General features: G+C 42.0%; 1 protein-coding gene across 3 annotated transcripts in view; it reads left to right on the top strand.

Moving 5' to 3' along the window:
- Positions 1-11,071, top strand: part of LOC135109899 (uncharacterized) — a 32,913-nt gene that overhangs the window by 15,481 nt on the left and 6,361 nt on the right. For 2 of the 3 annotated variants that reach the window (XM_064021760.1, XM_064021750.1), the window contains exons 2-4: positions 973-1,445; positions 5,021-5,118; positions 6,974-7,432. In XM_064021760.1, coding sequence (XP_063877830.1) covers positions 1,296-1,445; positions 5,021-5,118; positions 6,974-7,432 — 707 coding nt within the window. In that variant the 5' untranslated portion in view covers positions 973-1,295. Of the gene's footprint in view, positions 1-972; positions 1,447-5,020; positions 5,119-6,973; positions 7,433-11,071 lie in introns of all 3 variants that reach the window. The other variant, XM_064021770.1, reaches the window with a different exon arrangement.

The raw sequence follows: 11,071 nt of genomic DNA, 5'->3' as shown, positions 1-11,071 counted from the left end.
TATGTTGTGATCTTATGCCCTTCCTTCCTTCCTTCGGTGCCTCCCTTCCTTCCCTCCTTCCTTATGACTTTTTGTCTTTTTTTTTCTTTTGTTCCTCGTGCCTTTCTTTCTTTCCGTACTTCCTTCCTTCTCTCCCTCCTTTGTTTCTTATGTCCATTCCCTTCTTTCGTTCGTTTCTTATGGCCTTTCCGTTCTTCCTTCTTTCCCTCCTTCATTCCTCATGCTCCTCTTTCCTTCCTTCGTTCGATCCTTCCTTCCTTCCCAGCTGCCCTAAGTACGAGTAATCCCCAGTCCTAACTTATACCCAGTACATAAAAAGTACCCAACACAAAGGAAAACAAAGGAATACGAAGGAAGAACAAACGACAGTACACAAGTTGGCCCTTACGAGACAGTCTGTGACACGTACACTATGTAATACTCGGATACATAAGAACACAAAGGAACACCAAGGAAGAACAACAAACAATATGCACACTGGTCTTTGCGTGGCTGTTTGTGATAAGCTACACTATATAGTCTAAAGTAAGAAATGTAGAAATGTAAAGGCTATTTATAAGCTGTACTTGTCGGCACCCTCTGTGTGTGTGTGTGTGTGTGTGTGTGTGTGTGTGCGTCTCCGATTTATGACGAAGTGTAATTTGCAAAGATAAACTATTTACTAAAACAACATGGGAATCACGCAGAGCAAACACGTGTGTACTTATAAGTGGGACAGTCAGTATTTGCTTCTTCGTTGTGTGTGTGTGTGTGTGTGTGTGTGTGTGTGTGTGTGTGTGTGTGTGTGTGTGTGTGTGTGTGTAAAAGTCTGTGTCCTTTGAGCTCATGTACTACAACACTCTCTCTCTCTCTCTCTCTCTCTCTCTCTCTCTCTCTCTCTCTCTCTCTCTCTCTCTCTCTCTCTCTCTCTCTCTCTCTCTCTCTCTCTCTCTCTCTCTCTCTCTCTCTTCTAACAAATTTTCTTTATTACAGAACCACGTCTCCACTGTTTACATCACCGCCATCAACCACCACCACCACCACCAACAACAACAACAACAACACCAACGCCCCTAAAAACAACCTGAAGAAGAGGAAGAAGAGGAGGAAGTAAACAACACCAAATAAAACAAACACCACATCACACTCACACCAGACGAAAACAAGAGCATATAAAAAAAAAAAACAGAGAAAAGAATAAGAAGGAATAAGAGAAAAAGATACTGTTCAAATCAAGAGGAAGAGGAAGAGAGGCCAGGGGAGTCAAGCGATGCACAGAAGGGGTCTTGTCAGGAGGTGAAGAAGTCGTGAACGTAATGGCGGTGCGGGGTGGGGCGGGGCACGGGAAGTCCGGGCCGCTCATGGCAAAAGGCTGCTTCCTGCTGGTGGTGGTGGTGTTGTTGCTGCTGCTGCTGCTGCTAGATGGAACACACGCCTTCGCCGCACGCCAGCCCTCTCTTGCACTGGTGAGTATGCGGATGGTCTTAGTGGGGGTCTCTCTCTCTCTCTCTCTCTCTCTCTCTCTCTCTCTCTCTCTCTCTCTCTCTCTCTCTCTCTCTCTCTCTCTCTCTCTCTCTCTCTCTCCCGAATTCTTCTTCTTTATGACCGTTTCTTTTTTTTTTATTAGACAGTGTGGATTATCATACGACACTCACGTAAAGGACAATAGATCTGATGTTTGTTCTTCTTTCGTGTTCCTTTGTGTCCTTCCCTCCCTTAACAACTTTCCATCCCTCCTCCTGTCCCACTCGCATAATAACCACGTAAGGAAAAAAAAGATCTCTTGTCATTTGTTCTCCCTTTGCTCTCCTTTATATCCTACCTTCCTTTCAGGACTTTCCCTCAATCCCTAAATCCCATTGACGGAAAAGCAACGAATCAATAAACCCGAGGCTGTTTGTTCTTTCTTTGTGTTCCTTTGTATCCTTCCTTCATGCCTTTCCGTGCTTTCCTCCCTCCCACTCACGGGTCGCAGAGTCCTGGCGCAGCGCATGATGGTTCAGGCTGCAGCCCCGCGCAGCTATCGGTCACTGGTCACACAACACGAGAGGGAGCAATTGACCCTGTACTGCACGCTCCTTACATCACTGACACTGAGGCACGGTTGAATGACTCGCTAGGTCCGCAAGGGTCACCACTATCGGGTGTGAGGTTAGCCCCCACTCGTCAGACAGAGGGAGCCTTCAGTAAGTCTTGACCAGAATAGCCATCCTGTGCAGACCCGAGCAGGATCCCCAGGGCGTGAACAAAGCAGTAGCTTCCTCCACCAGGAAGTGTGTGCTGTGAAACTCAACAATACGTCCAAGGCCACAGATTTGTGCCTCGCGGTCATCGGGAACCACCTCCTCCTCCTCCTCCTCCTCCTCCTCCTCCTCCTCCTCCTCCTCCACCTTACTGAACAACAACAATGCGGTCAAGTGTATGCTGCACAAGGTTTCTTGAATTGTAAAAAAATTGCTTCAAGACGCTGAGTTCATAAATTGTTTCTTCTTCTTTTTTTTCTTCTTTTTTTTCTTCCTTTTACGTATAAAAAAAATTTTGCAAGGCTTCTCTTGTGTGTGCTTTCATTTATTTCTACTCGAGCTCCACTTCGCACTAAATGGTACAGCCCACCACAGGAACATGACTGGCGATGCGTCTATTAGAAGATACTGCTACTTTATTCACGCACAAGGACTTTAGATACCCACACTGACCTACTAGCATACAATTTCTTGGAAATTAAAAAATATCATTACGAAAAGTAGTGCCACTGAACCAGAATTCTTCCCGTACGAGTTAAAGCACAACTGTAAAAATACGTTAAAATAAGTCACAAAATTTAACTGGCAAAGCGAAGCGCCTAAAAATGAAATTACTAACTTTATGAGGAGCGTGACTGACGTAAAGAGTGCCATAACTTAGATACGCAGCCCACCATATGTGACCCTGCCGCCCACCGTTTTTTTTTTTTTTTTTTTTTTTTTTTTAGTGGCGCCCCAGTGAGGAACGCAAGTTAACCATATCCAGAGCCTGCCAAACACCCGTTCTCGCTAACAGTAAACAAACGCGGCTGAGAATGACTGGAAAGTTCGATGTGTTCCCTCCACACCACATCACTATGATTCTTCCACGTAAGACATTTTTAGTTCCTAGGTTAACCTGACACACCGTTTCTGAAAGACAGGAATGGCATAAAACAGGAAAGCGAACTATACAATTATCATCCTAGTTAGGAAGTGCGTTCTATGCAGGGACTGCCACGGGTAGGCCTGGTGGCTTCTTACAGCTTCCTTTATTTTCGTAAGTTCTTATGTTTCTATCATTAAAGGGAATGAAAGAATGAAGGATTACTTTAAAGTCGCCACAACAACGGAATAAAACAGCACTGGGAAATGAGAGATAGAGAATACGGGTTAACCTTTAAATTGTGTGTGATCTTTTGGGCCCAAATTGAAATCATTCATTATAAATCGGAACTGCGTGAAACTTGAGACTTTTAAACCCAAGACACTACTAAGCACAACACATAACTCTTTGATTGCAAGAAAGCGACCACGGAACATAATATAATAATCTAATAATCTTACCCCACGTACGAATATTAAAAGCTACCGGATTCACGAGATTAACACCGCCACTAGTAAGACGCATGGATACAAGAGATGACAGCGAGCACCAAACATTATAGAGTGAGGCGAAGTGGAGGCAGAGAAAGGATACAAGAGACGAAGCTTTTAGCAGATCACCAGCGACCATGAACCTCGACTGGGGCATGACGAAGTAAGAGGTTTGGAGAGAGATTGGAGACAGGCGGATTAGAGTTGATGAGACAAATAACCCTTGAGTCTCTTGTTTAATAATGCTGTGTGGGTGTTCCTCCCTCCACCCCTCCCTCATACACACAGCGCACACTCCATACACAAAGTAAAGACGTCCCATATACAGAGCTGACATCTCAACATTTTTACTATATTGCAAGAGTTCACTAGTTACAGCGGCCGTATTTTTAGCTGCTTCGTTGTCTTATGCAAATTATACTTGAAGCTAAAAAGAGATGATTAGTCATATTCTCATGGATGTTTTTCCTATTCTTGAAGCTAAAAGGAGATGATTAGTCATATTCTCAAGGATGTCTTTCCTATTCATAAAGTTACAAAGAGATGATTAATAAGTTCTCATAGATATTTTGCTTATGACAGCGCAAAATCCATGTTAAACTATCACTAGAATCATTAAAGTTCCCTTGAAAACCTCCAGTAACTAGCAGCAAGGCTTGTCGTAAGCAATGGAGATCAAACGCAGAAATGTTTGAGAATACGAAGTTACAAACCAGGGCCTCCTCAGATACGAGCACATAGTTAGAAGGGGTTAAGACAGTCTCGCTACCTTAAAATGGCCTCTCTCTCTCTCTCTCTCTCTCTCTCTCTCTCTCTCTCTCTCTCTCTCTCTCTCTCTCTCTCTCTCTCTCTCTCTCTTTTCTGAGAAGGAACGAAAATATGAGCGGACTTTCTATTTATTTTATTTATCTTTCTACTTATTTATTTATTATATTTCTATTTTCATTTTTATCTTGTTTATATCAATTTATTTATTTATTTTTGTCCTTGGCTGGTCTTCCCAATGCATAAACAAGTAAATAAATAAGTAAATAAACTTAGTAACTAAGGCGTCTGGACGGGACTGCCAGATTACAAGGCCATACAGCTCCTCGGCTTACGTCTCATACCCACCCAATGCTAGGTGAACAAGGGTTAGTGTGGGAGAAGCAAAGACCAAGGATTCGAACTCTGGGTTGTGAGCCATGCGTGCATTAAACCACCGAAACGTCATGTGTGAAAAATTAGGGATAATAGTAGTAGTAGGAGTAGTAGTAGTAGAACAACAACAACAACAACAACAACAACAACAGCAGCAACAACAACAACAACAACAACAACAACAACAACAACAACAACAACAACAACAAAAGTAATAGTAGCAGCAGTAGTAGTAGTAGTAGTAGTAGTACTAGTAGTAGTAGTAGCAGTATAGACAGTCACAATAATATGTACATTTACAGGACAACAACAACAACAACAACAACAAGAGTGTCAAATTCAGGGGCTCCCGCGCGGCCTTCACGTACCCGACAGCCATCGTCCTCAGCCCTCCCAATAAGTGAGTCCGTTTACAATACGTTATTGTTGTTATCATCATCATCATCATCATCATCTAAATACTGTTATGTCTCCAGCAAACAAATCTAGTTTTCATTGCACGGCTACGAGATTTAGGAGTGGTGGAGGAGGAGGAGGAGAAGGTACTCGTAGAAGAAAAACTGAAGGAGGAGAAATGGAGGAGATGAGCAAAGGTAGTGGTGGTGGTGATTCGACAGACAGACAGATATACAGACAGACAGAGACGGATTTTCTAGCCTTCAATATTTTTTTAAATATTCTTCAAATTTTCAGGCTCCATAAAGCCACCTTTTATCACTCAGAAAAAAGAGTATAAACAGATGTAATACTAGTAAATGGGTAATAGAGATGATTTTTAACCTCATTGCGACGAATAGCTTTTTAAACTTGTATTCTTGAAATGGCTCCCGTAATAAAATTAAACTAAATATGTAATAGAATTAAGCCAGTGTCGTGGACTCGTGGTACTGAAAAAAAAAAAAAAATAATAATAATAATAATAAGTTTATAATGGATACGTAACTCGCTTGACTCTTAACCTCAAGGTCCCGCGTTCATTCTTCTGGACTGAATGGGTGCAGTAAGTAGTCTCCTTATACCCAAAGATGGAGACACCACTAGACTTTGCTCATACTTTTGCTTCTGTCACGCATCAGTCCCTGGTACAAGTCGGATGCCGTGTTGTGCCCTGCATCCTGGCGAAGTGGCCTTTTCCTACAAGTCTTCCGCCAGAGACGAGTGTTGTGGCGGCATTGCGTGGGGAGGGTCGCCTCTGAGGGGACGGTTCCTGCTTACACTGCGCACCTAAGGGGTTGTTAGCTTTATTTCATCAGGCTTCTCCCTGTGCTAGTGGCTTTACCCTCAGTTTTTTTTTATCTTTTTAGCCCTTTCAATACCACATCTTATTCATTATATTAGATGACATGTTTCTGTTTAGGTCGCTCTGTCAATAAACATGTGGCCGTCTCATCCTTTTACAGAAGCCCGTTTTCGTAAACTTTTCGTTATCATCTAGTTACTCATCCAGCACTAATATACGTATGGTATTTACTATGACTAACTAATAGATGATTTGACAAAGTTTGGAAGCTGTATGTATTAACTAGATATGATTACTACCCATCAACACAGAAGTAACCAGTAACTTCTTCACCTCCTCTTCATTCTTCACACCATTGTCGGCTCACGAGCATCCCCTGCTCCTAATCTTACGGCCAAATTGTTACGGTACCTTCATCACTCCTGCCTCATGATATACCACGCTACTACCACTCTAGTTCCACCTTATGAAGTTATATTATTATGACTATTATCGTTATTTGATTATTAATTATCATTATTATTATTATTATTATTATTATTATTATTATTATTATTATTATTGTTATTATCATTATTATTATTATTATCATCATCATCACCATTATCATCATCATTGTTCCCCTATTCATCTTCCTCCTCTTTTCCCTCGAGTCCTCACAATCATCAAAATCATCGTTATGATTGTTATTCTCATTACCATTATCATCATCGAGAGTGGTGGTAATAGTAGTAGTAGTAGTAGTAGTAGTAGTAGTAATTCTTGTTGTTGTTGCTCGTTAATAGTAATAATATATATATATATATATATATATATATATATATATATATATATATATATATATATATATATATATATATATATATATATATATATATATATATATATATATATATATATATATATATATATATATATTTTTTTTTTTTTTTTTTTTTTTTTTTTTTTTTTTTATCAACACGGAGAGCGGGATGAGGTTGGAGTAACTGTGTTATAGCTAAGTCATCGCTCACAGGAACCTCGAGACACCCCAGCAGCCCTCGGAGCATCTTAGCGGCAGCAGGAGCAGCAGCTTCCCATCACCCGGTGGCGTCAGCAGCTCTCCTTCCACCCATGGCCAGCTGGACCAACACTCACGAGGCATGCCCAGCATGGCCACTCCAGCTGTCACGCCTGGGCCATTCACGCTCCGCCCGCACACCTGGAGGACGGGGGACCGCGGCTTCCCTTCACAGTCCACTGGCTTTGTTTTCGGGCAGGACAGAGCCCACTTGAGGCCTGCCAGTGCTGACTGGAGCCGCAACAGGAACCCCACGTTGATGGAGGGCGGCGTAGGATGGTCAGGGATGAAGGCGTCCCCCGTGCAGACCAGGTGGCCACGCACCCAGCACACCCCTGGCTCAGGCAGCCCCTTCGCCCGTCACGACACCTTCGGTCACCAGCTCAGGGAAGATCTGTCACACCGGCAAGACAGGTGAGTGTCTACTGGCTGCCTGCAGATTACTTCATGACTACACCTTCTTACTGGCTTCCTTCCTGAATGCTGTGTTGTGGTTCGGACGCTGCCCACAGCTGTGAATAACATCTCTCTATCTATACACAATGCCAGACTGAGATCCCCTTACAGAAGAACAGCTCAAACAAGACGTCACATTTTGTCTCTTTAAAGAAAACATACGAAGGAGATTCCAAATCCCTTTCCTCTTATTTTTTTCTTTGATGCGCAGGAAATCAGGCGAACAGCATTTTTATTACTATCATTACTATTAACATCATCAGCTCGCAACTCCAGGGTTGTGTTCTGCACCAGCATCACAATACAGCACCTATTCGATGAGTTCCCTCCACGCGGCCTCCCCGTCTGCCGCGTGCCCCTCTGTCGGAGAGGGCACGTGGCCCCTCTATTTACGTAACTGCACCAGCGTAACACGTAGGCATCTACAGTTACGTCTATGTAGGTAGAATTACTCCTTAAGATTTTATTACCCCTCTCAGACCTTGACAACAGAGGGGAGTAGTCTAGGCTGTAACTTCGCTCCCAACTAACTCTTCAGCACCCCTCACGCCCCACCGTCAATACACGGCTAGCGCCTACCCACACACCGTCCCGCAACTCTTCGACGAAGTCGCCAGCAAAAAGCGTTCCTTTCCTGCATCATAACATATTATTTGCGACATGAGTTATTTCAAGGATGTCAGAGCATCTCAGAATCGTGTCTGAAACTGCAACAAATTGATCCATTACGCCTCTGTTACGCCACGTGCTTCCTGGAGAGTGAGTGAGGGCTGCGTGGATGCCTGAGCCCCGCACTGTCTGCCATGCGACTACCGGCGAATGAGTGAAGTGGCAGGACCCATGATATATGCCTCCCCTTACTGGCCGATTGATTGGGCCCGCTCACTTCCTCTCTCTCTCTCTCTCTCTCTCTCTCTCTCTCTCTCTCTCTCTCTCTCTCTCTCTCTCTCTCTCTCTCTCTCTCTCTCTCTGCTGGTACAGGTGACAAGCATTACCTACCTTCCTATCCTAGTTAATTGTCATTTGTCTTTTTTTTTCTGGTTAATGAACAACCTACACGTCTCATCCATAACGCAAACTAACGATCACCTTTCGTTACTTTCTTACTGTGTACTTTTCTTGCTGTTCTATGATTCCTTTAGCCCCATCACTCAGAGCCTTAACCCTTTCGCTGACGATGATAGTATGATGTGTTAATTTGGTAATTCTATGTAGTAAATATGTATGAATACATAAAACTACAGGTATTCTGCTGTCTGCAGAATATTCTGTCTACTTTCCTAATGCAAGAGTAAACCAGTATTCCCTGACCCTCTTTCTTCTTACTGGTAAACTGAAACTCTGCCTGATTCTGTACTTTCTACTGCCTATGACTTGAACTCTTTCAAGGGGGAGGTTTCAAGACACTGCAACTCTTAATTTCGATATTCTTTCTGAATATTCTCTTTTAGGACTGGCATCTTCAGTGGGTTTTTATTTTTCTGTGCAGTCTTTTTGTTTTCCTTGACCAGATCCCCTCTTACATAAGAAGTAAGGATATATATATATATATATATATATATATATATATATATATATATATATATATATATATATATATATATATATATATATATATTAAAACTTGCACCTGAGCATTATAGTAACTTTTCCACTGTGATATGTAACAATTCACAGTACTAAAAGTAATGTATGAAATCTTTATAAGCATATGCAAGAAAGAAAGAGATAAAAGAAAATATTTTACAATTTTTTGGCCAGTACATTGGCTGTGGAACAAGAAAAGACGTCTCAGAGTGGTCAGTTAGTAAGGAAAGAGTATGTACCAAACAGCATTGAACGGGTTAAGCTGGAAGAGAAGTTATAAAAGACAAAGATTAAAGAGGCCAATGCAACGCGCTAAGAATCGTACTTTACTTTTTACTCATCAAGACGTCACCTGATTTCCAGTGACGATACGGCTCAGCGATGACGGGTTTCTGTTTTGGTCGCCCTGTCAACAAATACATGGCCGTCTCTTCCTTTTACAAATGGCCGTACTTGTGAACTCTCTTGTTCTCTACCAGGGCTATTTTCAAAGGCTGTAGAAATTATTAGCCTGATACTTATGATTTTCCTTTTCCTACTGATGGTGCGGAATCCTTATTAATTCACGGCATTCATCAAAACACTGGTGTCAAATCCTCGTTAAACTATCCCTTGAATCACAAAAGTGCCTTTGATCACTCTAATAATCTCTAAAAAAAAAAAATAACCGAACCTGTTAAAAGTTGACAAGATGAGACACCGAAACATTTACGAATACGAACGTTAATGACCAGACCAGCATCCATCCCCTCCACCTCCCCCTCCGCTAGCCTACGCACGTCCCTTCAACAGGAACTCCAAGCTCCTCTCAAAATAATTACAAAGCCCTTAACTTCTGACCCTCGCCATTACTGAGTGGGCAAAGAGAAGAGAACCTTGTGGGACCTTCAATTCTCTGAGACCCTTAGACTAGAGTTACCTGGCGTACTGGCGAAGCTGTTGTCTCATTCCCGTATACGCAATACTTTTCTTCCCTTGCTTGTTTCTTGCCTCGTGTATTCCGGAGCTATGCTTTATTTACACTGCTAAACATTTGTCTTTCCCCCATTATCATTTTCAATTTTTCAGACACTTATTTTTGTTTTACATTATGTTAAATAGTTCTGTAACCTGAAAATATACTAAATCCTCTTGTTCTCTCTCTCTCTGTCATCTATATATATAAGCAAACAATTCTTCATACAATTTGGAATGTATCCAAGAGACATCCATAGCATAAAAAGGGTTAATAATGTCATATACACATTACCCATCAAGTCTGCAGATCTGTAATGCTTGAAACCTTTTTTTACTAACTCTTCACACACACACACACACACATACACACAGGTAGGACGGCTCAAGGTAAACTGCGAAAGTGGCGTGAAAATTAAGACAACACGTAGGAAGGCGGATGTACTTACAGACTGAGGGCTCACTATAAATGCCTAAAGGATAAGATGACGAGGGTAACGTGATGATTCTTTCCTCATTCGTACCCAGTTACGTTACTTCTCTGATCTTTTATAACACGCACGTACACACACTTCGACACTTTATTATGTCTGTTAAAACAAGAGAAAAATATTAGTGATGTATGGACAGGAAGACAAATAGCTCTCTCTCTCTCTCTCTCTCTCTCTCTCTCTCTCTCTCTCTCTCTCTCTCTCTCTCTCTCTCTCTCTCTTCCAATCTACTCCAATATACATACTGTGGCTTCAAGGAATCAAATACCACTTGACTCCTGCGGGGCTATCATCTCATACCCTATACTTAAACGCATTTACGTCGGTCAGGCAAGAGGGATCACCGAGCGACAAGAGCCTCAGTGTCATTCACGTAGCATTCTTGAGTAGGTATCGCTACATCGCACTGTCACTCATATGACCCATAAATGTCGTCGTCTTATCTCTTTACAATTAACAAAATCTCATAAACATTCTGGGGATTTTGTGAGTGTTATTATGAAGAACTGGTGACTTTCGAGGGTGCTTTTATGATTCTAGTGGTGATTTAATAAGAATTCCGCAT

This window comes from Scylla paramamosain, chromosome 2 (assembly GCF_035594125.1).
Source record: "Scylla paramamosain isolate STU-SP2022 chromosome 2, ASM3559412v1, whole genome shotgun sequence".
NCBI classification, from domain to species: domain Eukaryota; kingdom Metazoa; phylum Arthropoda; class Malacostraca; order Decapoda; family Portunidae; genus Scylla; species Scylla paramamosain.
The sequence above is the reverse complement of the archived record's forward strand: the minus strand, read 5'-3'. Positions and strand labels throughout refer to the sequence as shown.